Below are 27,489 nucleotides of genomic sequence, written 5' to 3'. Positions count from 1 at the left end.
AGGACACTCAGGCAGGGCAGGTGCGTGGAGCTCCGTTACCTGTATCAATGTGTTTGCAACAGGAGGAGGCAGGATGGCTTTATGGTTAGTGCCTGTGCCTCAGGGCCAGCTTGTCTCTTTGAGAGCTGTTTTCTTCGGGCTTAACACCTCCGCGCCTCGGTTTTCTCATTTGAAAACAAAGATGGGGTACTAACAGACTGTCCTCCATCGGGGTGCGGTGGGACATAACAGGTTACATAAGGGACCCCACTTGTAGATGCCCGCAGCAGTTATTTCCTTCTCGGCCAGAGCTCCAGTCCCTGAGCCTGGGACCTCAGGGGGCCCTGGGCTTCTGTGCTCTGCCTGCATGGTTGTGCAAGCAGCCTTGGGTCTCCTGTTACCCGGGAGCCGGCAACAGACCAAAATAACGGGAGGGGACAAGCGGGGAGGGCCGAGCGAGCCTCTGCAGGGAGTCTGACCAGGTCAGCTGGGAATGCCTGTCAGCCATCCAGGGTGGCTCCTGCGTGGGCCTGGAGGTGGGTGAGTGACTCACGCTGGTGCCCTCTCCACCCCCATGCCCAAATGCTCAGCCCTCCCCGGGCCGGGGCTCACCTAATCCCCACAGTGGGAGTCGGGGGGCATTTGCGCCTGAGCCGAGGGCTAGGGTTGCAGCGCGGTGACTTCACACTCAGCAGCATGTGCAGCTGAGGCCTCCGTGCAGCAGGCTCCCGCGAGGTGGGCAGCGAGGTCAGCTTGGCAGCCGCTGCCTCTCCAGCCCCGATCTGGCCGCAGGCAGCTGGTTCCCCGAGACCCAAGGAAAGGATGGCCGAACAAGAAGCCAGTGGGCTGCAGGTCCTGCTGCGCACGCTTCAGGTAGGAAGGGGTGGAGGGGTGTGGGGCCCAGCAGGCTGGGTCTCTGCTGGCCAGCCTGCCTTGGAGCTGTGCTCCCGCAGAGTCCTCTCTGGCACCAGTGGCCAGTTTGCCAACCAGCAAGAGCACACAGGAGCCAGCAGCAGCTCTCACCTTGAGGCTGACCTAAGTGATGCTATGGTCTTTAAATATTAACTACAACCATGTCGATGAGTGTGCTCTGCTACAATTGTTGAGCCTGATGGGATTAGAGCCTCGGGCTGAAAGATCCGGGTTTGCTAGAGATGGGCAAGATGGAGAAAACGTGTGTCTGGCAAATGAAGGCCTGGCAGGAGAGCCGTGGGGATCACCTAGAATAACATGCAAGGAAAAGGGGGAGCAGGGGAGAGGACTCCTCTGGGCTTCCTCTGCTCCATGCCTACCACAGGGCTTCCCAAAGAGGGGTCTGCATCAGAACTGCCTAGGATGCCTGCTACGAGTGCGTCTTCCCAGGTGGGATGTGGCCAGAATGAATTGGAATCACCAGGGACAGGGGCCTGGGAAGCTGCCTCCCCTTGTGTGATTCTGTTCACTCCTGGTTGTGAGAATTCTTGTCCTAGAGTAGTAGTTTGCAAACTTGTCTGTGCACTAGAATCACCTGCAGGGTGTTAGAGATTGGTGATGCCTGGGACCCATTCACCAGAATTTGGATTTAATTGGTCTGGGGAGCAACCTGAACCTGATTGGAGCAAACTCCCTAGGTGGACTCATTGTGCAGTTAAGGGCCAGAACCACTGCCCTAAGACTTGGGTAGGTGCTTGCACTTAACCTGATTCTGGGAATGCCAGGGCTCAAAGGGTACTGAGAGGTCTTTTGATTCAGGATCCTAGACCTGAAGTCCATAGACAGGCCTCTCCAGAAGATGGGCTTCAGGGACCCCATGACCCCATCTCCTGATTTAGAGTGGAAATGTTTTGTCCTTACGTTCATTTTCCCCTGCTCTGAAAAGCTGTCTTAGTTTTCCTCTGATTCTTAAGGAAATCTGTATCCCTAAAAAATGTAAGAACCAATAAATCCAACCTTCCAGTGGACAAAAAAACTGAGTCTCAGAAGTGAAATAGCTTCCCCAAGGTCATATAACTCCTTGATAGAGAAACTGAGACTAACACCAAAGAACCTCTATATCGGGTTGACTTATAGTCTTTTGACTCATTCTATCTGATGCATAAAAGGCAAGAATGCATCTGGGCTAGAAGTATGGGGGGTGGGGTGGGAGTGGACCTCAAAGTAAATTTGCAGTTGGTGCCGGAAGTCACTGCAGGTTCAACTCAATCTCCTGTATTCCCACCAGTGGGGATTTATAATTGATATTTAGAATGATTGCTCCAGGGCAATGCAAAATTCTCAATCATCAAAGAAAGATTTAATTATGTTCAATATATCCTACTTAGTTCCCAATTAACCAGAACATTAAAATAACCGGAACATGCTTCCCCTGTGTGCTTGGCTGATCAGAATCTAGTTGTAGAATTGATTTGGGTTCCTGGCCCAGCCCTCTTAAAGTGTCTCCATGAGGCCTGTTCCTGTCTTGACAATTAGTTAGAACTCTGACATACTTTTAAAAAAGAGAACCCAGAGCAGACGTTCTGTGGAATGATGTTTCACAATGGGTTTGATGCTCTACCCTTGAGGACTGCCAGCTTTCTGGATTGCCAAAATGCTTTTGATTGGGAAATCCCGAAGTTCTTATTAATTCAAGCCAGTACCTCCTTCCTCATGCACGAAGCTGATAGAAGTATTGCTTCTCAAACCTCTGAGGAAGACAGTGGTTATGTCTGAGCAGGATGTGAGCTCAGTATGAGTTCCTTGTGTCTTTCAGGAGCACCCCAGAACATTGCCAAGGGAAGGGAGAAAGAGAAGGAGAACAGATAAACAGAAAAAGCAAGCACAGAAATGACAAATGTCCCCATGACATGTTAGTAGAAATCCCCATCCCAGAACATCACCACTTCTGCCTTTGGGGGGCACAATTATAAAACCAGGTCATGAAGGAATAGGCAGTTTCCACCTGTTACCTTTTGCTGTGCAAATGCAAAAGGGAGAGGTGACTTTTCCTACCTCAGTTTATGTACAGCTTACCTCTGTCCTGAAGTTATCAGAATCAGATTTTTACCCAGACATTTTCCAAGTCCCTGATTCACAGCTGGGGTTTGAGGCAGAAAATCAGATTGAGTCTCGAGGGCCTGGGTGAGGGAAGAGGCAGCCCACAGTGCAGGTGTGAGAGACAGAAAGAATTGGACCCTGTCCCCATTTCTGGCACTTACCAGCTGTATGTCCTTAGGCAAGTCCCTCAACCTCTCTGAGCCTTCATTTCTATATCTATAAAAAGAAGACAATAAAAATATGTTCCTCAGTGGTTTGTGCGAGGATTAAGAGAATCCATTTGAAAAGTGTTTATAAACTATAAATGACTGCTCAAATGCCTGTAGTTTTTATGACTTCCCCAGTCGAGTCACAGTGGAGAAGCTGGGAACACTAGCCTACCCTTTTCATCAACCTGCCCTGCTTTTTTCCCCGGGTGGGCTCCAGTATACTTGGGTAAAAGGGAGGTGTCTCATTCTGTCCCGCTCGCATGTCTCCATGTGGGTTGAGCTAATGGGAAGGATGGGGAGCTGCCAGGGTAGCAGGATGTGGGCTCCACGCCAGCTCTGATGCCGTGAGCCCTCACCCGGAGGCATCCTACAACATGCCAATTAAATCCCTTATCAACACATGAAAAATGTATCATTATTCGGTCAGCTTTGGCACACTCTGAGCCGCAATGTGGGCACGGTTTTGCTATTTGCATTTGTACTTTATTATTTTATGTTATAGCTCAAACCGAATTCTAGGTTGGCATCATTGCCAAATGTGCACAGTGAACTCCTTTTCTCAACTTGGGCTCCAGGAACGTTATCTATTATGGATTGTGAACCAGGCTGCAGGATGTGAAGCTTCCTGTCTTGAGTTAGCATTAAGCTAATATAATCTTAGTATTAAGCTAAGATAATAGAAAACCCGGATGGGACCACAACTTTACTTTTCCCCTTGGACTTCTTCTTCCAAGGATTATTTCCAAGACAACAGGTGATTTCAGCCCCTGGGCTGCAAAGAGGGGATGAGTGAAAAAAACAGTGATTGATATGTTTCATTCACAACTCTTGGGAGTTGTGTTTCAAAACATGTGCTTGGAAATTTCCTTTCTAGAATTCTGTGCGGAAGATGTGGGGATCTCCATCTATTGTACATCAAAAGGGCCAGGTGGCACAGAAATGGAGCTTTCCTTCTGGACATAAACAGAAAGGTTTGGACAAATCAAGGGGATATTTTTCCTTTTAGGTAGCAAGCACTGTTGTACGCTTTCTAGAGATCACAGAATTTATCTCTTTTGGGGAGTCTGAGACTGTCTGAGGGTTTTGGAGAGCTCTACCTCAACCGCAACACAAACATGAAAACAAACTGAAGTCTGTTTTAATTTCAAGCACCAGTAGAAGCTAAGAAAAAGAAAAATCCCATAAGAACATGCATCAGATGAAAAAGGAACAAAGTGGGCAAGAATTAGCATCTGTGTCTAAGGAGTACTTGGTGACGGTCAAAGTAGGGAATGAAGAGGATGGTGGTGTGTGGGCGTATGCTGAGATGGAACTGGAGAGAAACCTTTATTCGGTGTTTTGTTTTTCAAGAAACTGTTGCTTTCACAGCTACTTAAGTTCTTTGGAATTAGAGATTGGAAAAAAATGAACATTTATTAAGGGTCTGCTCTCTGCCAAGTTTTCACATTCATTACCTAACATCACTCTCTCTGCCACCTGTGAGGGAGGTGTGGTTGTTCTGTCTTATAAAGGAGGACACTGACCCTCAAGGGAAGATTAGGATGCTTAAGGGTCCATGACAGAAACTTAGCAAATCCCTAGAAGAAGGATGTGAAGCATATCTTGTCACTCCAAAGTCCTTCCACTGGACTACATTGCTTACATGACCTAGGGAATGCCCAGTCATTCTTTGTTTGAGGGCACTACTTTAGCCTGATGGAAACTGAAGGTTGAGGTGTATGGATTCTCTATGAAAGGGGGAGTTTTATTTAGAACTAAAATCTTCCATATATTGTTTTGTTATGTGGATAAATAACTCTTGATAAAGGAAGGTAACACTTTTGATTTGGGTCAATTAGATATTTTTAATATCCATCCCTCTATCCATTTCTTCATCCATCCCTTCATTCATCTTTCCATCTTTCCATCCATCCATCCCTCCATCTGTCTTTCCATCCATCCATCCATCCATCCATCCATCCATCCATCCATCTTTCCCTCCATCTATCACTCCATCCATCTTTCCATCCTTCCATTTATCCATCCATCCATCCATCCATCCATCCATCCATCCATCCATCCATCCATACCTCTATAGCTTTCTGTGTGCTAGAAGAGATCCAGAGGAGACTATTTGGTAGGATGACGTGTTAAGAAGAGCAAGGTCATTGGATCTTGGCTCAGCCAGGTGAAACTTTTGTGACTCAGGAGAAACTATTGAACTTCTCTTTCCTGAATTTTTTTTCATCTGAAAAATGAGAATTACTCTTCCTACTCATAGGCTTATTATATGTTCAGATAAAAATGCATGTAAAGAGCTAAGCATGGTGGTATGTGTTCGATAAATAGCAATCACTATAATTAAACACAGTCCCTGCTCCCATGAAAATACAATGTTAAAATGAAAAGGTAGGAGGATAAAAATATTTGTAGAGCAGGTCTGTATGCAATGAATGCCATGGTGAAGGTAAACATCAAAAGAAAATTCTATAGAAGTTGGGAAAAGAAACTCCTCTTGGCTGGAGGTTCAGGGAAAGCCTTGTAAAGTGGGTCAGATTTCAGCAGGGGAAGGTATGATTCCCAGAGTGGGGAGGGTGCTCAGTGATGTTCCCCATGCCCAAAAAGTGTGGAGAGGATTCAGGACTTGCCTTGGCACTGAGTTTGATTAAAACTGAAAGTACATGAAGAAGAAGAAAGGAGATAGAAATGTAAGTTTGCCGAAATGCTAGAGAGTCTTGAGTGCAAACTTCAGATCTAACCATGCCCTTGGGGATTGCTGCCTATCCCTAAATGTGGGTGGTGGTGGCCACAGGACATTCAGCCAAGGCAACAGTTCTAAAGCTAATTGGTGGGTTTGAGCCCTGCCTCAGGCTCTGTGCTGACAGCTCAGAGCCTGAAGCCTGCTTCGAATTCTGTGTGTGTGTCTCTCTCTCTGCCCCTTCCCTGCTAGTGCTCTGTCTCTCTGTCTCTGTCTCTCTCTCAAAATAAACATCAAAAAAAAATTAAGCTAATTGGACAGCGGGTCTTTTGACATGAAGGTGTCACTGCTTTCTCTTGTCAAGTAATGTGATGTGTTCCCCCCAACCTCCCCATCCCTGACCTGCCTTCTGTTCCTGGTCCTCTTCCTATCCTGTCCCCAGCCTCCAGCCCCAACCTGCAGACCTTTCCTGTCACTTAACTCAATTCTGCATCTCACCCCAAACTAAGCATATTTCTCTTCCTAATCCCACCCTGGGAGAAAGCCTGGGATAAACTGAAGCTCAGGGATTGGGAAAGGAGAACTGTTTTAAACATTTCTCTCTCTCTCTCTCTCTCTCTCTCTCTCTCTCTCTCTCTCTCTCCCTCTCCCTCTCCCTCTCCCTCTCCCTCTCCCTCTCCCTCTCTCCCTCCCTCTCTCTCTCTCTCTCTCATTTTGTAATTTGGAAGGAACAAATTATGTTAGAGGCAGCATTCAAATGTTCTTGTGTCAAAGCAGCTCTGATCACATGGCTATATTCCAAAGACCAGCATTGAGTTGAAAAGTCCTGTTCTCACTTGGGAATTGAGAGCAGTTGGCATTTCTATTCCTTGAGCCCAGATTCTGGATCTGATTGCTTCCTTGAACACCCACCTCCACAGGGCAGGGGCTGAGGGACATGGGGCCAGCATTGCTTTGAGATGTAATTGGAAATTTGGCATTACTGATGACATGTTGAAGCAAATGGCCAACAGAGAGACCCACACCCACAGTAGGAATCTGTAACCCGGCAACATTTACTCTACAATTTACTCAGTTACTAAAACTGGAACCACTCTTTTTTTGTTATGGTGGTAAAATATACATAACATGAAATTTACCGTCTTAATCATTTCTAAGTGTAGCGATCAGTGGCATTAAGTATATTCGTGTTGTTGTACCACTATCACTGCCAGCTGTCTCTAGAACTTTTTCAATTCCCCAAACTGGAAACTTGGTACACATTAAACACTAATTTCCCACTCCCCCAGCTCCTGGCAACCACCCTTGTACATTCTGTCTCTGTGAATTTGACTATTCCAGGTACTTCATATGAATGGACTTTTATGGTGTTTGTCCTTTTGTGTCTGGCTTATTTCACCTAGCATGATGTTTTCTAATGGAACCACTCTTACAAAGCTAAATAGTCTTAGTTGGGGCCCTGGGAGTTGGGGACATTTGTAACCAAGGAGGGGAAGTTGGTCTGGGTTGCCAGTTACTGTATCTGTAAGGGTGGAACAGGTATCTACAACTCAAGCAGGCTGGGGAGAAATGCACCCTCTCAGGTGTGACCTCCAGATCCTTTTGTCAAACCTCAAGTGAAGGAAGTTGAGGGTTGGTGGGATCCATACTTTTTCCATGAGTGATAAAATATCACTTCAAATTGATAGATCTCCAAGCCACACTCTTGTTAGAGAAAAGGGTGTGTATGTAGGATGAGGGAAAGATTAATAGCAGAGATGCTGGGAATAAATGAACAAGTGGAACAGGGGCACCTGGGTGACTCAGTTGGTTAAGTGTCTGATTCTTGATTTAGGCTCAGGTCATGATCTCATTGTTTGTGGGATCGAGCCCTGTGTCAGGCTCTACATTGACAAAGTGGAGCCTGCTTGGGATTCTCTCTCTCCTCTCTCTCTGCTCCTCTCCTGCTTTCTCTCTCTCTCTCTCAAAATAAATAAATAAATCTTAAAAAAAAAAAGAATAAGTGGAACAAAGGACATGGAAGCAAACATAATGGTACAAAGTATGTGCTCAATACATATTTTTCCTTTCTGTCCTTCCTCCCTCTTCCCTCCCTCCCTCTCTCCCTTCTTTCTCCTTCCCTCCTTCCTTCCTCCCTTCCTTCCTTCCTTCCTTCCTTCCTTCCTTCCTTCCTTCCTTCCTTCCTCCCTCCCTCCCTCCTCTCTCCCTCCCTCCTTCTTTCTCTCTCTCCCATTTTTCTTCCTTCCCCTCTTTCTTTCTTTTTTAAAATAATTTTTTTGCAAACCGAATCCATCCACATAGCTAGTGCCCAGATGAAGTAATGGTAAACTCCATTACTCTTAACCCCCTTCAGTCACTTCTCCCCCATTGTGGCCACTAGCCTCGTTTCTAACACCACAGATTAGTCGTGTATGCTCTGTACTTCATATAAACAGAGCACTGCAGCCAATCCTCTTTTGACTCAGCATTCTGTACTTCCTCCATGTGGCTGCCTGTAGTGGCAGATTGTTCATATTCTCATTGCCGAAGAGCATTACATCATGTGAATATGCCACCATTTATTTGTCCTTTCTAGAGTTGATGATACTTGGGGTGTTTTCCTTTTTTGGGTTTGAACAGTGTTGTCGTGAACATTCTAGTACATGTTTTTGGGAACACAGGTATGCGTGTCTGTTGGGTATACATCCAGGAGTGGAGCTGATAATAAGTTTAGTAGGAAAGAACACTTTTCAAGAATGGGTGCTCCAAAATAAGCACCTATTAGCCATGTAAATACCATTACTTTGTGAGAGTTCTGGACCTCCACATCCTTGCCCAAATGTGCTCAATCCATATTTGTAGTTGGACCTGGCTTGAGATTCTTTGCATGGAGAGACTTTGTCAGATTCACATTCTGTGTGTTCAGTTCCCCCTATGTGGTCCCCGTCATAGTAATAGTTAAAATAATAACTTACATTTATTGAACAGTCAGGAGCTGTGCAAAGTCCTTCACACGCATTGTATCATTTAGTCCTTGAGGGAACCCTAAGAGGCACGTAGTATTCTCATCCTCATTTTAAAGCTCTAAAACAGAAAACTGGAGAGGTTGACAAATTTCTCACTGTCACAAAGTGAGTGAGTGGCATTGCTGCGATTTGAGAAGAGGGACTCTGACATCAGTGGTATTGACAGGTGTCAATCTCCAGGTGTATTGACTCTCTGAGGGAAAGGAAGGGCATCGAGAAGAATCTGAACCAGTTTTTCCAGGTGGTAAGTGTCTACTGGGAAAATGCAGTCTCCCCGCCCCCCGACTTGGCATACCTGGGAAGGAGAGCAACTGTCCCTGTGAGGCTGGGAGGATTGGCCAAGAGGGTGGAGAACAAGTGCCTAAGGCAGGGGTCAGCAAACTCAGTCAAGGCCAGATAGCTAATTTTTAGGTTTTGCAGGCCATAGGACCTCTGTCGCCAACTGTTCAATCCTGTCGCTGTAGTGGTAGATGACATGCAAGTGAATGGGCATAGCTACGTTCCAGTAAAACTTTATTTACAAAAATAAAGGGCCAGATTTAGCCAGTGGGCAGTGGTTTGCTGAGCCAGTCTGGAGGCCTTTGGGCATCAGCCTGGTAAGAAAGGTGGGAGGTGGGGTGGAAAGAGAGAATGGTGCAGCGGGGGCCTGCTGAGCTGCAAAATGCCATGAGTGGGGGAGCTCCCCTCATCTTCCATGGGTGTCCTACTCAATAACCAGGATATCCTTCTTGCCAAGGCATCATATCAAATGATGCTCTGGATGTCAGAGTTCCTCTGGGGGCAAGTCTTATAGAACCTGAAATGCCCAGTTTAGAAGCCACATCCCAAGTCATTTCTGCTGCTGTTGCCTTCACTTCTCTGTGTATTAGTGGACATAGTGCTAGTGTCCATCAGCCCTCCAGGGGTAGACTTTCAGGGCCATTTTATCAGCATTAAATCAGTTTCAGAGGCAGCTGTTCTCCACTTGGTTGTACCCAACAGCAGTACCAGCACAAGATATGGTCAAACAAGCACTTCTCAAACTAGGTTCTATAGAACACCAGTTTCTCTGGGATGCCAATGCCCTCACAAAGGGTCTTAGTGACAGATGGATTTGAAATGTCATAAATTTACTAGATTTCTTTACTGAAAGAATATTAATCTTCTAAAATCTTTTTAAGCATTTATGTCTTTCAGCTCTCAGTTTAAATGTCCTTTACTCAGAGAGAACTTCTCTCTTTTTTTTTAATTTTTTAATGTTTATTTGTGAAAGAGAGAGAGAGAGTGGGGGAGGGGTAGTGAGAGAGGGAGACACAGAATCGGAAGCAGGCTCCATTCTGAGTTGTAAGCACAGAGCCCGACACGGGGCTCAAACTCACGAACTGCAAGGTTATGACCCGAGCCGAAGTTGGACGCTCAACCGACTGAGCCACCCAGGCACCCCCAGAGAGAACTTGTCTTGATGGCCCAAGTAGCCACCAGATCCCGAAGTCTCCTTTCCCTAGTTTGACTCTGCATAGAACTTGTATTCTCTGATAATTCTTTGTTTCCTCCTGTCCTTCTTCCATCAGGGTAGCAATCTCATTTGTCTTGTTCACTCCTTATCTCTACTGCCTAAAGCACTATCTAAATCATAGTAGGTGCTGAATAAATGTTTGTTAATTGAATAATAAAATGCACATGGTATATTGAGTTGGGGATATAATATATAGCATTTCCAAACCATCTTGGGGATGGGATAGTTTTTATGGTAAAACCCCACTAGTGTCTCATAGGATATTAGAGAGCCATGGAGCGTATTTGGGAAATGATGACTATAGGCCAAGGCTCCATTAAATCACTGCTGGTGCATGAGTGTTGAATTTCTCCTGGTCTGGAAACTGACTTCTGGCATGTTGAAACTATTCTGACCTGAGTGCTTGCAAAGTTAGTTCTATTGGAAACCTAGGGTCATTTCTCTGTTTAGTGGATTCCACTAGGCAATGACTCTGCCAACTGTCTGCAGGTCTTGAGTAGACATGAATTCTGGTCCTTGATTGGAAGGAAGAACATAAGCAACAGATGTGGAGGTTTAGAGAGAGTTTCTTCCTAGAGGTCACGAGATCCATTCTGCGTCTGATCAGGATGCCCGGTGGTTGATAAGGATGGCATTAGCCTCAGGTTTCAGATGAAAGCCAAGGTCAGATTTCATAGTTGGGGTATCTGATGAAACTTTCCCTAGGGGACTTGGGGAGAAGGCAGCACCTCCAATAAATGTCCAGTCAGGAGCTCTCTCCCCACCTTTCCAAAAACAAAAGAAAAGAAAAAAGACTCCAAGTGGTGTTAACATCTCTAATCTCTGGATCGCACCAATCAGTACAGTTCAATGCCCTGCATTTCTGAATCCTAATCATCTTTTTTTTTTTGAATCCTAATCATCTTTATTCCATCCCTTTGAAGACGTGAATTAATCTAAGTAGTTCCTATGACAATGCAGATATCTTTCATTTCTCATAAAAGAAAGGCTATAAGCAAATCTCATTTTGTTCTTGACTTTCATTATTAAATCATAAAACATGTATTATACATCCTCATATATATTGGTATATATCATGTACTGGCATATGGCATATATACTATATATATTATATAGTATTTATATTATATAGTATTTATATTATATAGTATTTATATTATATAGTATTTATATTATATAGTATTTATATTATATAGTATTTATATTATATAGTATTTATATTATATAGTATTTATATTATATAGTATTTATATTATATTATATTATATTATATTATATTATATTATATTATATGTATATATATATATAGTATATATATATTCTAAAGGAAAAAGATTCCCCAAGTGACAGCTAAAATTTTGCAATGAGGAAGAGGCTAAGATGATAACATTTGAAGAAAAACGGGTATTAAAATTGAAAGAGTGTTTTTGCTGTGAGCCACCTACATTTGTTGAGCACTTACTCTGTGCCAGAAAATATTCTAAGCATTTTTCATGTTATCTCACAACACTCCTATAAGGTAGGTACAATTACTATCCTCGTTGTACAGGTGAGGACCATAAGGCACTTGCTCCCTATAAGTAAGAGAATCAGGGCTTGAACCCAGGCACAGCTTGGTTCTAGATTGCTATTACTCATTGCTATTACTCATCAGGCTACAGCATTCCTTTTCCTTTTATCTGTCCTTGTTACCACTAAATAGTTTTTTTCCTGATTAAGGAAGTAATACAAGGAAGGGGCTAGGTGAATGAGCGAAGTAGGTGAAGGGGATTAAGACGTATAAACTTCCAATTATAAAATAAATAAGTCATGGAGATGAAAAGTACAGCATAGGGAATAAAGTCAATGATAGTATGATAATGTTGTATGGCGACAGATGGTCACTACACTCAATGTTGAGAGCATTGTTTAAAAATCGAATTGCTGAATCACTAGGTTTTATGCCTGAAACTAATATAGCATTGTATGTCAACTATACTTCAATAATAGAAATGAAAAAAGTAATACAAGATAATTATGATAAAAATTTATTAATATATAAATATAAATTATAGGGAATAAAAATCCCCCCATGAAGTCCTATTCCTGAAGACCAACACACAAGGGTCTGCTGTCTTTTCTTTTAGATGGTTATACACATGCGGCAATATGTATATTTCTATAACTATGTACCTATGTCTCTATCATTTTAACACACTATTGTTCAATTTGCTTTTCCAACATATCAGTTTAATTGAACATCTTTCAAAGCAACACATACAGATTCGGCTCAATATTTTGTGGTAATTATATAGTAGTTTACTATATGGATGTACCATATACTAAATAAATAGAAGTACATTTTCTTCTAGGGTTTCACTTGAATTTGACTTTATGTTTTTTATTCTTTGATGTTAGATGTGTTACATTTCAACAGTCAGCTCTTCAAACTTTTCTTTCATGGATTATTATTTTTTTTACATACAGTGTTATATTAGTTTCAGGTGTATAATATAGTGATTCAATAATTCCATACATCACTCGGTGCTCATCACGACAACTGCATTCCTTAATTTTCATTGATTATTTTTGACCATAAGACATACTTTTCCCCATGATCTCACTCTCATACTTAATGATGTTTAAATTTAACCTGGTACCATTCTCTTTTTCTTAAGTCCTGCTGCCTTCTTAGAGCTTCTCTGCCATACCACACTTCACCAGCATGCGGCAAAACAGTTAAATTTATATCCTTCAGATTTCTTTCCTGGAAGATCCCAGTTCGATAGCATCCAATAGAGCTCTGCTTGACAATATTTGGAAGCTTTACATTTGACATAAATGTTTATTTAAAATGAACATAAAAAGGTTTCTTGGCTGGGTTTCAGGAGGCCGGAGCTGATTTTGGATGCTGCCACTGACTTTCTGTTTGACTTGAATCCCCTGGGCCATCATCCTCTGTATTTTGATAGTTTTCAGATTTCAGTGCTAGGAGATTTTCCCAGCAATATCATCTGCTTCGTTGGTATATTATGACTCTCTTGTTATGGTTCGTTCATTTATCGAATGACTCTGTTGTTCCAGAGGCTGCACTAGGTAGTGGGTGGCAAGGTTCTCAGAATATTATCAACCATGCACTATCCTATTGAAAGACTCCTGAATGCTAATGACTAATGTCAGGAAGGATGAGATCCAGAATGCTGTGGTCCCACCTGTCCCCCAATGCTCCGTGGACCATTCTGTTCTGGGGTGACTGGCTGAGAACACATTATTGTCATTACTCCAAGTCTCTGGAGGAAGATCTGAAGTCTCGGCACCTGTAACATGTTCAGCTGTGTCTACACACCTTTGTTAATTCATACGTAGTCTTTTTTTTTTTTTTTAATTAAAGGGCAATGATTCTCAATCTCTTAATTCTTTTGTTTTTCTTCCAGGAAGCAGGGAATCATAGATCGCATTCTGATGGCATTGAAATCTAAAGACACTTTTCCCCCAGATAAATGCATAAGCAAACTTTTGTGAATAATTTCAGGGTAACAAACCACACCATAAGGTTTCACTTTCTCGAGGTCTTAATTTGGGTTTGTTTCATACCATAGAGCTCTTCAAGGTCAGAATAGTAGAGGTAAGTTCTTTTTTTTTTTTTATAATGTTTTCATTTATTTATTTTGAGACAGAGAGTGTGTGTGTGAATGGGGGAGGGGAAGAGAATGAGGGAGAGAGAGAGAACCCCAAGCAGGCTCAGCACTATTAGCCCCTGATGTAGAACTTGAACTCACAAACCATGAGACCATGACCCAGGCTGAAATCAAGAGTCTGATGCTTAACCGACTGAGCTACCCAGAGGCCCCAATAGAGGAAAGTTCTAATTACCATAAGGGAACCCCCACAATTCTGTCCAGTTGAGATATTCCCCTCATGTTTCCAAACTAGGTGCAATATTCTTGCCTCCATAACACAACCTGGTCTTTTATACCTGATCTATACTTGTAAAAATCATAAGTACCTTTGATAGATCAACTGAAATGTTACTTTCCCTCTAAAAAACCCCCTTTCCTGATAATCTGAGTAGATGATATTTCTCCTCCCTCTGAGGTAACCCAGAAGCATCTGTACTTCTCTCTTAAATCATCTGTTCTTTGCTTTGTTATAAATATAGATGTTCTTTATCTAGTCAACAAACTTTTATTAGGCATTGGGAATCCCAAAATAAATATGACATGGTCCTTGTCCTCCCAGAGCTCATGGTATGAAGAGGAACCAGATATATATTCAAGAATCTCCCAAAAGTTTCAGACCCTGTGCCTGGGAAAGCATACACATGCACTTAAACCAAGCAATTAAATCTTAGAGGATTTGCCTACAGTTTGAATAAGAATCTATGCCATGTGACTGCTTGGGTCGACATATGAATAAATGATTATAGAGCATTATTATAAATAAAGAGATAACAACATGCCCAGTGTACTTTTGGAAGAAGAGGAATCTCAAACAATCTCTAACCTTCCATGAACTTCTGCTCCTGAGTAATAGATTAGATAATTCAGAACAACCCTTGCACTGGACCCAATTAAAAAAGTGTGGATAAAACAGGAATACTTTTTCTGAAGAGCATTAATATTCTAATAAGATAATGAACAGTTAATGGACTAAGGTCAGGAGAGGTGAGAAACTCAGAGAGGTGAGCAGAATTCTGGGTCTTCTGCCTTGGAGGCATTTACTGTTTTGGAAGGTGTGGTTGGAAAGACTGAGTTGCATGTACATTCTGTGGCCTTGCACATCTAGAGGTACAAGAGTTGAGACAGGACTTGTCAAGAGTAGGGACCCTGGAAAACTAGTCCCTACCTTTGAGCTGATTCCTGAAGGGTTGCTTCCTAAAAGTAAAGGTAAACTAAACACCAGCTAATCTTCACATTGACCCATTTTTCACCTTGTCTGGGTGGCCTAGAAATATCTTAAGAATTAGACAGGTGACCTCAGATCCCTAGAGCTTCTAGGTGCCTGGTAGTACAAAGTAAAATCTCATTGGTGGAAGAAAGTGTCATACTAGGCCTTACGTAAATTCTACCAATAATTTGAAAACTAGGCCCAAGGGGAAATAAGTCCATATGAGTAAATGTCACAGAAACAATATGACAGTATTAGACCCACCAGCACTCCAAAAACTGGAATTATCAGACCCAGAATGTAAGAGAGCTTTGGTTATTACATTCAAAGAGATTAAGATCAAGTGTGAAAAATTTGGCAGTGAACTATAATCCATCAAAAGTGATATGGAAGATTTGAAAAGGAGCCACATGGAAATTCTTGAACTGAAAAATAATATAACCTAAATTAAGAACTCAATGGATAGGTTTGGGGCGCCTGGGTGGCTCAATCAGGTAAGTGTCCAACTTTGGCTCAGGTCATGATCTCATGGTCTGTGAGTTTGAGCCCTGCATTGGGCTCTGTGCTGACAGCTCAGAACCTGGAGCCTGCTTCAGAGTCTGTGTCTCCCTCTCTCTCTGCCCTTCCCTCACTTGTACTCTGTCTTTCAAAATAAATGTTAAAAAAAAAAAAAAAAGAACTCAATGGATAGGTTTAACTGCGGTTTAGACGTGGCTGAAGAAAGAAGTGAAAATCAGGTCATCAGAAATCATCCAGAACAAAGCACAAAAGGTCAAAAGGATTGAGCATGCAGAAGGGCAGGTAAGAGCCATAGAGGATAGAGTGAGAAGATCCAACTTACCTTTAGTTGAAGTGCTCATAGGACAGGACAGAATGGAGTAGTGATATTTAAAGAGATAATGATAGAGTCCCCAGTCTTCAATATGCTATCCATTCCTTGAAAATGGAGACAGTACCTACCTTACTCAAGTCTGTGTTCCATGAAACATCTAGCAGTACTTTATTGTTTGTTGAATTTGTTGGGTGAGGAAACCTTATTATTTTCTATTTCATTTTACATTTTTGGAATCATGTTGGAAGTTCCTTTAAAATGGTATATCTTTAAAGCAATATTGGGAAATTACTGTCTGAATATAGATATACATTCAAATATCCAAATCTCTGTATTTGCACTTGCCACTCCAAACCTTAGAGCTTAATCTACAGTTGACACCATGGATGAAGTTTACGCTCTTGTTTGAGATCTGATGATTCATTTCTGACCCAAAAAATCCCCCTCAAATTCATATATGTTACCTATTAATCATACTCCATTTGTTTTCTTGCTGCTTAAGCTTTATAGCTGACTTTGGCAATGTGTTATAAAATTCTAATCTGGCCACAGCTAATTAAAATATTCTAGGGATGTCTGGGTGGCTCAGTGGGTTAAGCATCTGATTCTTGATTTCTGCTCAGGCCATGATCTCACGGTTTGTGAGACTGAGTCCTGTGTCGAGTTCTGTGCTGACAACATGAAGCCTGCTTGGGATTTTCTCTCTCTCTGCCCCTCCCCTGCTCTCACTCAAAATAAATAAATAAACTTAAAAAACATAGATTTTAAAATGTTCTATTTACTTGCTTTTGCTCTGTTCTCCTTAATGATATGGTATTCTGATAAGTAACTTCATATTTTCCTTTAAAATAGGAAATGCAAAAGATGCCTGGGTGGCTCAGTCAGTTGAGCATCTGACTTCGGTTTTGGTCATGATCTCTCTCTCGGTTTGTGAGTTTGAGCCCCATATCTGGCTCACTGTTGTCAGCACAGAGCCTCTGTCCCCCTCTCTCTCTCTGTCCCTCCCCCGGTCATGCTCTCTCTCTTTCAAAAATAAATATGTAAAAATAAATAAATAAAATATAAACTAGGAAATATGATGTTTTATCAGTTTCCCGGGAAACAGATTTGGAGACAGAGACTTGTGTGCAGGAGTTTCCTGGAGGAGTGCCTGGGGTCCATACACGGGGGAATTAGGGAAGCAAGGTTGGACAGAGGGAGGAGTTGAAATGCAGTGTAGCCACAGCAAAGGCTCCGTCTGATCCCACAGGGAGTTCTGGAACTTGGAAGGTCCTTTGGCAATTGTTCTGTTCTTCAGCAGGGTGAGTGAGCCCTTGTAACTCTGCCCCTGCACCAGGGGCCAGTAGTTGGACACAGGCTGCTCCCACATATGGGACATGGCCTTAAAGACTCTACCTGACAGCAATTCCCAGAGGCAGGGCACAGGTGAGAGGTGCTAGTCACTAAGGTTCCCTCCAGTGGTGGGGGGTGGGGGTGGGGTGGTATTTGTACCTCAGTCCTGAAGCGGGGACCAAGGAGGCACACTGACACCATCCACTCTACGTGATCACCCATGACACTGGGCAACAGGAGGCCTAAGTCCGAATCTTGGCTTTGCTGCTAATTGGCTATGTGATCTGGACCAGCCATATAACCCTCTGGGTCATGGTTTCATCATCTTTAATGTTTTCTTTTTTTTAATGTTTATTTATTTTTGAGAGGGGGGAGGGGCTGAGGGAGAGGGAGACAGAGGATCTCCTTGCTGTCAGCAGACAGCCCCATGTGGGGCTCAAACTCACCAGGAGATCATGACCCAAGCCAAAGTTGGATGCTCAACCGACTGAGCCACCTAGGTGCCCCTTCATCTCTAAAATGAGGAGTCGGAATAAGGTCAGTTTTTCCTCAAAATTTAGTCATTTGTCTGCCAGTTCCATGACTGTATTTTCATACTTTTGGATCAGCAATACTACTACTCAATACCATTGTTTCCTTAACATAATTTCTTTCTAGTAAATTTGTTCCTTTTAACTTAACTTCATGTAAGGTGGCAATTTACATGCAACCATAAACATAGCAATAGCACTTAGCACAAATAGGAAGTAGCCACAAAAATAAATTTAATATAAATAACACAGTGCTGTTAAAGTCAGCTAAGCACAATTGCCTGTGGAGTCTCTGAGCCTGAGGCCTGCTCTCACTTTTCTGAAAAGATAGCAGCTATTGGAGAGGAATTGGAAATACATTAATAACTAAGACTTTAACAGACATTTCCCAAGAGAAGAATACACACTTTCCTGAGACGAAACATTTTTCTCTGTGTAATTCAGTGATATTTAATGCTATGTTTCCTGTAGCACCTAAATCCAGGTCATATATTCTCAATGGGAAGTTTCTGACCTTTCATGCAAATCCTGGATTAGGTAGTCTTTAGGCTAAAAGTATATTAGTCCATGATTCTCTCCTTGCCTGAGAGGAGTGTTGGGGAGAAGATACGTACAACTTATAATTTTTTTAAGGTCATACATTTATTAGACTGAGTACTGGCCGGAAGCTTGAGGAATTAAATTCATTGGTTAGGGCTCCTAATTTTATGAGCACACCATATCTGAAATGTAGCCATGGTGATAAGCAATGAGAACCTGGTGTTTGAATTCTTCTAGTCTACTGGGAAGAAGGAGCCTTTCGTAGAAGGTAGACACCCCTTCCTTGATAGCCCAGCACAGACCTACCTTGTGCCTTAGCTTTCCCTCTTCAGGCATTTCTGATCCAAGGGAGCCGCTACATGATGCTGTCATCCTGAGAGCAGTAGATTCTTCAGATGCCTTTTCCCTGCTGACCAAGGGTTAGCCGATTTATCATGGGACATTTAGGCATTATTAAGGGGAGCCTAGAAAATTCTCCTTCCCATGATCTTTCTGGAAGGTACCAGATCCTACACTGAGCTGCCCCATGCTGCTGTCTTGCTTTCAGACTTCTCTCCCCTCTGCACAAGCCAGTCACCCTCAGGAGTGGAGCTTTGAGTCTCCTCTAGAATTTCAGCTGTATCCTAAATTTTATTAGCGTCACTGTTCCTGATTCTTTGTTTAGCTGTTGGTAACAGATGCTGTATCCCAGTCTTGGCACCCTTTAATTCCCAAATGTTAGGATTTGGCATCTCCTACCAAATTCACCCAAATTCACCGAGCAGGGGATGAGTAGAGTTTGCTGTCAGTGCCAATTTACTCCCATAAGTAAATTAGGAAAAATGCCATCCTTCAGGCTAGTAAAGGCACACCCCTCATTCAGTTAAATCTACATTCTGAAAATTCCTAAGGAATTGAGACCATAAGGACTCTTTGCTTCTATCATAAAACCAATTTATGTCAATGTATAAATAATGATGATAATGGCAGTCATCATCCTAATAGTAAGAAGGTGAGACTGAGTAGGAGGAGGTACAAGAAGAGAGAGGAGAAAGGAGAGAGCTTTACTGAGCACGCACTAGTTCCAGGTACTATGTTCTGGGGGCTCAAGGTGGGGGGGGGGCTAACAGTCTTTGAAAACAGACACCTCTGCCTGATGAAGTGATCCCTCAGGTTTTTTTTTTTTTTTTTTAAATTTTTTTTTTCAACGTTTTTTATTTTATTTTTGGGACAGAGAGAGACAGAGCATGAACGGGGGAGGGGCAGAGAGAGAGGGAGACACAGAATCGGAAACAGGCTCCAGGCTCCGGGCCATCAGCCCAGAGCCCGACGCGGGGCTCGAACTCACGGACCGCGAGATCGTGACCTGGCTGAAGTCGGACGCTTAACCGACTGTGCCACCCAGGCGCCCCGATCCCTCAGGTTTTAGAGCTCAGATGTGATTGAACAAATGAGTGTCTCTTATTCCCTTCTGGGCCAACCCAATTGCAGTAATTTTTATGGCTCTCTCTGTCTCTCGGAATATAGTCAGTCCTCAGGCTGAATTCAACAAGTTTGTGAAAGCACGTTAGTTTTATATGTACGGTTTTATTTGGTGTGACTTACAAGTCACATGGAATATGCGAAATTATGCCGGTCTTTACCTAGTGACCTGCCAATTCAGCCCTCCGTTTCTTCAAATCTCATCCGAGAATTACTTTTCTCTTTACCTCCAAATGTCTTACTCCCCATGCTGTTATTCAATTCCGAAAATGGCACAGGGACAAAACTTACATGAATAATAATGTGCAAATAAATGTGTGTTTGGTCTGATGTATGGGTAACTTCTCTGGTGTATTGTAACCTCGTATTCAGTTTTATTTGTCAAGTGCCTGGATATACAGAGAACAGGATGGTTCAATATTCAGTGAATGTGGCGTTTACATTACACGTACTTGATCTTTGTATGATTTGGTTCATTGAATTGTTTTTAGGAAAGCTATATTCCCCATTACTCAGGAAAAATGCATTTGGAAACACTCGAAGTACCCATGGTCAAAGCAATTTTCATGCATGGTGTGCTGGGGGTCATGAAGATGGAGGGCTGATAGGTTGCGGATCTGTGGACCTACTAGAGCCCTCATCAGAGCCAGGAAACCTCTATTTTGGGATAACATACCTTTTCACTCAATTCCAGTGGTTGTCAACCAGTATAATTTTGCCCCCTAGGGGACATTGGGCAATGTATGGAGACAATTGTGGTTGTCACAATTGCGAGGGATCCTGCAGGCTAAACATCCTATGTTACTTAGCATCCTAAGCTGCTAAGTGCTAAATGTCCTACAAAGAATCCTGCCCCCTGCTGCCCTAATAAAGAATTACTCAGCTTAAAATGTCAATAGTGCCAAGATTAAAGTCCTGCCCTATTCAATCATCACCCCTTTGTGCTTTTTACTAATCTAGGTGAAATTTAACATGGCACAATACCAGAGAGCACAGTGTAATTTTGTTCAAATAATACTTTCTCTGAGAAAGACGGTGATGCTGTGCTTGCTAATTCTTGGAGTTGCTCTTGGAAGAATCAGGCCAGTGGATCTCAGGACAAACGTTTTCTCTCCAGAGTCGTCTCCTCCTCACTCCCCTCTGGCAGTGTGCTGTTGAGCCCAGAGAACCAATTGGCAGTAATCAATGTGATTTGCTTTGATGCATTCCTGAGGCTGAAGGAATTGTTGAACTCTCTGAATGACACATGCCTGGAGGCGAAGAGTAACATAATTCGCAAAGGAGAGAAAGAGACCAATTAGAGCTGATTAGAAACAGAACACACTGTGGGAAGTATTCCGGAGCCCAAGATCATTCTGGAAGATCCAGGTCTGCCAAAAACCAAAGACGGACACGGTGTCCTATGGTGTCCAAGTACACAGGAGACCACAGGACAAGGTGAAGTAGGAGAATTTTACAAACACTGTGAACTCCTGTACTTATGTCTTCTGCAGCATGATTAAAGATTGTACTGCTTAATTTTGATCTGTAGTGACCAGAGAGTGGGATTAACTCCAGAAAGAGCTGAATTTCAATCTTAGTTCTACACATATGAAGTATGGGCTCTTAGGCATGTTACCTAATGTCTTTAAATGTCAGTTTCCTCATCTACCAAGTGGGGAAAATGAGATCTACCTGTGGTAAAGATGAAAAGGAGGCAGCGTTGCAAAGGTGCCAGTGCAGTCTTGGCACACGGCAGATGCTTGGTGAATGTTCACCTGCCAACTCTTCCCATCCTACCAAAATGTTGAGCTTCTCAGAAGCACTTTCTCGGAAGCCTTTTGGATGTGCATCAAAGTGCAAGCCACGCTCTAGAATTCTTAGTGGGGACAGGAAGATGGTTTATTACCATTGCGTTACTACTTACATTTAACCAGCATTCTCTCCTCCATCATTGGTAGGGGAGCAGGGAGGAGAGAAACGGGAGGAAGGAGGATGGCAAACACTTGCTTCCAGCCTCCTCCATGGGTGAGAAGACAGGACTCTCTAGAACGGGCTGGGTGGCTGTTTTGTCCCCTCCAGCAGTCCTCGGAGTCTCAGGCATCAGTAAGGGTTGGTTCCAATTCCACTGGCTTCTATAGTAATACCTCACTTTTGGTAACTCAGTTGTCTAGAAAGATCAGTACTCTAGAAACATAACTGAGAACCAAAACAACCAATGAATGCATGGGAAGAGCCCAAACTGGTGTCGTGTTGTAAGTTCAGACGAGGTGTTAGGAGAGCCCCATGCTACTCTAATCAGAGCGGCCTTACTTTTATTTTACATGCAGTTAAATAGCCTTTTGATCTAGTTTTCAAGCCAATCATTTCACTGGGACCAAGGGATTAAAGGTTAAAAGGGAAGACACTAATGGTAACTCCTTTGACAAAAGCAAAAAATGGCAATTCTATGTCCAAGCAGAAGCTTGCTCACCTTCACACACTGACGAGAGTAATAATTAATTTTCATTATTATGAGCATGCATCCTCTCCAAGAAAGCGGAAATGATCTGAAGTGTTTCCTGCTTAAAAGGGAATGGGAAATTTCAAACTTTTTCATATCTATCTATCTATCAATGTACCCACATATATTTATATTTCTTTCTCTATATCTCATGTATATGATGAGATAAAATGAGGATGATGTAAAGTGAAAAGGGATAATATTTCCACTACAATTCTTTGCTGTACTTAGAAGATTCTTGTTAAATATTGTTATTAATATAAAATACTGTAATTTGATAATCAGGGGTGGACCCAGGTTTTGTAAGACCTGCAGTTTCTACATCTTTTAGCTCCCTCTTTGAGAAAAAGGATACAAAATTACAAATACAAAATTAAAGAAAATGGGAATATTTATTTAGAAAAGTAAACCTTTGCAAAGTAGTGATCTTTAAAATGCTGACAAATACCGTGAGCATCCCAAAATCCAGAAAAATAACGTTATTTTTTAAATTGACTTCCTGACACTTATTTATAATTCTTTTTTCATAAGGTTTTTGACTGAATATTCTTTGATTGCCCTATTCACATGGCATCTTATAATTCCATTTTCTAAAGAGAATAAGGGTAATTCAACCTGTTTTCTAGCATGACTGATCAAAATTTACTTTTTACTATGGATAATTATGGGAATTTTTTTTTCAGCTTGACAACTTGTGTTTGGTCATGTCTGGTAAACTTTTAAGATTATTGTCAAATTTGAGAAAACCTCTGTTAAGATTCTTTTATAAGAGCTGTTAAGTTTTGAAAGAATATTTCATAGACCATATTCTGGCTCTGAACATTGTATGCCTTATGGCTGTAGCATTCCCCACATCTGGGGCTGGATGCTGCAGGCTATGTTCCCATCATGATGGGACCTTCATGTCATGATGATGGTGAGTCTGTGGAGGTAGGAACACTTCTGGAAGCCATTGGAAGCCATTGTTGCACAGGATGGCTAGCAGTAAGTTAACTATACACAAAGGTTACTGTAAATCATGGAAACAAATCCTGCTGAAACCGGATGACTGAGTCCTTAACTCAACTCTAGTGTCACTCAATATGTGGGAAAAGTACCTGCAGGAAGTCAGAGAGGAAAGAAACAGGGTCTTAATTGTGGTTAAAATACCTTCCTTCTGCAAATTATGCACAAACGTACGACCACGTAAACACATAGCTGGGACCCCTCTCAGGTCTTGAAAGGGTCCCATGCTGGTGGGGGCTCTGAACCTCAAACTCCATACAATTCATGGCCAATCTACTCTGATAATAGTAACTAGTACTGAAAAGAGAAGAGAATTGGTGGACGTGGGCCATCACTTTGCTAGGGAACTAGCTGTGTGGCCCTGGGTAAATCATTTCATTTTTTATGGACCTTGCTTTCCCACTTTCAAATTGACAAGTGTGAACGTGATGATGTGCTAGGTCCTGATTCCCCCGCACTGAGTGGCCCCGAGGACGGTTTCTGAGCAAGCCCAGCAGGGTCAGGGAGGATGGAGCCAAGCAAGAAGTAGTTACTGCCTTAAGGACCATCTCTCCCTCCCCATCATGGCCAGCAGAGATTTGCTTAGCAAACAAGCCCAATGTTTTCCCAGCAGAGCAGAGCTATGAAAACTTGGCACCACTGAGCACTGGTACAATTACTGGCTGTGACAGGCCTATCTTTTATTTTCCTGGGAGCAAGATGTAAGGAGTGAGCTGTCTGAGTGACTGACCCGGGCATTCCTCTCTGGAAACCATCAGGACTGGAGGAGAATTGTCTCGGAGGCTGCAGGTCTCAGGCCAATTTCCCCAGCTAGTCCTGAGCAGCTCTTGTTTTCGAGGATGACTAGAAGTCAGGTCAGACTAATTTGGGGGAGGGTTCCAGTGCCTTCTCTCTTCACCTCTTGACTTTTAATTCCTCTCATTTGATTAGGGAAGTGGGAGCAGGAGAAGGTGGGTGGTGACTAGTCTTGTCTGGCGATAATTACTTTGAGTGTACTTTTGACATGAAAACTCATTTTCTAAAAACGTAAAATCATTCCTATCTCAGCCAGCTTGACCATACATAAAATTCCTTTTCCAAGATTCCTTTTCAACAAACCTTCGACAACTTTTTTATATCCATTCATTTTTTTGTCCTTTTTTTTTTCCTTTGTTCATTCTGGAACAACCATTTAACTTTCCTAACCTACTTTTATTACACAGCTGTTTCCTTTCACCCTTATGATTTCTAAAGAGTTTTAATTACATATATTGATTAGAATTCTTAATCCTTAGGCTCTTTTATTCCTAGTGAAAACTAAGAAGTAAGCAATTGTGGACTGTCTGTTACATTAGCATCATGTGGATTGGCAAACATAGAACTACGTTTCATAATTTCTAGAAGTATATTCTTCCTGATAGTAAATTTTTCAATGTGGCACAAAACATGGTTACTAATAGACCCGACTATGTTTAATTCCTCTGTAAAAGGAACCCTTGGTGTACAAACCTGTATTCAGTAACTAATGTTTCAGATCTTATTTGGAAATGATCTAGATATTCAATGAATATCCATTATTTAACTCATCCCACCAAAACTTGAAAGTTTCAAGTTATCAAAATGGTTACCATACCATACCATACAGCATAATTATTATTGAAAAGCTCATTTAGAAACTTTTAATCTTAACATCTATTTGATTTACTTGTTCCTAACAGTTATGTTTAGATTCTTTATAAAAATTCCATGAGTTATTAAACAGCTAACCATCATTTTAAGTCATCTTTCTTGCTGAAACATTCTGTAACAGAGAAAACACTGTTTTTGACTTTTAGTAAACCTAGGTAGCATAGAAGTATTATATCTCATACTGATAACTCTAAAGACATGCCTGTTTTAATTAAACCAACACCCTCAAGCTAGCTTTTATTTCCCAAAGAGTATTCTAGATCACATGAATTTGAGAAACACTGGGGTTAGTTTCTATATTTCTGAGAGTATACTTGATTATATAATGCTTTTTTGTCTTTAAGCCAAGTAAACTGAGCTCTTTACAAATTAACTTTGACAATACCATCCAGAGGTAGAAAAAAAATCACACATCTATAATATACATACACAGACACAGAGACCTTAGAGCTTTCATTTTAAAAATTTTAGCCATGAGACAGGTATAATAATGCAAAACTCACTAGTTTATAAAAGAACAGTTGGATCTAGATTGTGCTTTTGGCAGATGGAATCTGTTAAGATTAACTACTTAGATGGGTGCAGCTTTTTACTAATATTTATGAAAGAGACTTCTAAGTTTTTTCATAGACCTCATTTTCAAGATAACCTTTCCTTTTGTACAAAATTCCTTCTGATCAAAATTACCTTGGTTCCCAGCAAAGACCAGGTAGAGTACTTGGATCGCAAAAGGCACAGGTGACAGAAGGTGAGCTCTACCAGGAAGGACTTTTATTCCCTACATCCAGATCTTTTATAATATCTGCAAACCTTTTGGGAGAGAGAGAAGCATGCACACAAGTGGGGGAGATGCAAAGAGAGGGAGGGAGGGAGGGAGGGAGAGAGAGAGAGAGAGAGAGAGAGAGAGAGAGAGAGAGAGAGAGAAAGAGAGAGAGAGAGAGAGAGAGAGAGAGAGAGAGAGAGAGAGAGAGAGAAATCTCAAGCAAGCTCTGCATTGTCAGCACAGAACCTAATGTGGTGCTTGAACTCACAAACTGTGAGATCAAGACTGAGCCGAAATCAAGAGTCAGATACTTAACTGACTGAGCCACTGAGGTGCCCCTAGAGCCTCATTTCTATTCTTGTAAAAACTCAACTTGTAACACAAATACAGTTGTTCGCAGTTTTTCAAAGAATTGGTTTGCAACTTGAATGATATCAAGAAACTGACCCACCCATCCAACTATATTTTCTTCAATTTGCTTTTTTATATCAGGGGGAAGATCTTCAACTAATATGGAGATCCAAAGATTCCTATGTCCTGGGTCTAGGACTGTGTGTTTTTAGAATGATTCAGTAAACCTTCTACAAGCCTTCAGAATATTTTTCTTTCTCTTTGGGTACATAGCTTCATTTGAGGTTGGGGGAGAAGGCCAAAAGTAAGTTCCTGCCTGGCTCTGAGTATCAGCTTCCAATTTGGCCAACTTCTGACCATAGAGGTACCTTAAAAAAAATCTTAAAAAATTTTTTTAAATGTTTATTTATTTTTGAGAGAGAGAGAGAGAAAGAGAGAGAGAGACAGACAGACAGACAGAATGTGAGTGGGTTAGGGGCAGAGAATCTGAAGCAGGTTCCAGGCTCTGAGCTGTCAACACGGAGCCCAACGCGGGGCTTGAACCCATGAGCTCTGAGATCATGACCTGAGTTGAAGTCGGATGCTCAACCAACTGAGCCACCCAGGCGCCCCCCAAAAATCGTTTTGAATGTCTTGTCAGGTTTCAGCTGGACAAACAGTAAATATTCCTGGTGGTATTGAACAACTCCTTGGATGCAAGAGGCATTCCTAAAGAGGATGCAAAAGATACTATCCTCCCAAGACTTAAGGCCACTCCCAAAAATCACCAAAAGAAAGAGTTAAACAATTTCCCTGAGAGCTGACAACAGTTGGTAGGACCCTAGCCATAAATGCAACCCACATTTCTGTGCAGCCATATTTTTGGGGCTCCCACCCTGAAAGTTCCCACGTCAAGTTCTGAGGACACAAAAGAAGATGAAAAGAAGGCAATAGTTCTATCCCTGGGGTTGAAAGGGTCAACAACCAATGGGTACCCGAAAGCAAATCCATAAGCCACAATTAAAGATCTAACTCTTAACAAATGTTTTTTGCCTGCCAATTTGACTTTGGGTGAGACAGGGACAACATGAAATTTTATCTTCCACTTTCAACCAGACATCACAGACAGAGACCTGGGACGGCTGTCCTGGGTAAGAATTCTCACCTGTTTCGAGCTTCTGCTGGTTTTCCTAGAATCCCATCTGCAGGCTGTGGAGTAAGCTTGGTGTCCCAGCATGTCTCATCTTGGTTAGCAGAAACAGTAGAGGAGGAAAAATAGTTTTCCCTCTGTTCTTTATGGTGA

The 27,489-nt window shown here is 42.1% G+C and overlaps 1 protein-coding gene across 2 annotated transcripts in view; it reads left to right on the top strand.

Moving 5' to 3' along the window:
* The first annotated feature begins 530 nt into the window (after window positions 1-530).
* The window catches only part of AGBL1 (AGBL carboxypeptidase 1), an 832,432-nt gene continuing 805,473 nt past the window's right edge, over window positions 531-27,489 (top strand). For both annotated transcript variants that reach the window (XM_053888750.1, XM_019460194.2), the window contains exon 1: window positions 531-852. In XM_053888750.1, coding sequence (XP_053744725.1) covers window positions 802-852 — 51 coding nt within the window. In that variant the 5' untranslated portion in view covers window positions 531-801. The remainder of the gene's footprint in view (window positions 853-27,489) is intronic.

This window comes from Panthera pardus, unplaced genomic scaffold (assembly GCF_024362965.1).
Source record: "Panthera pardus isolate Hobbes unplaced genomic scaffold, ASM2436296v1 HiC_scaffold_24, whole genome shotgun sequence".
NCBI classification, from domain to species: domain Eukaryota; kingdom Metazoa; phylum Chordata; class Mammalia; order Carnivora; family Felidae; genus Panthera; species Panthera pardus.
The sequence above is the reverse complement of the archived record's forward strand: the minus strand, read 5'-3'. Positions and strand labels throughout refer to the sequence as shown.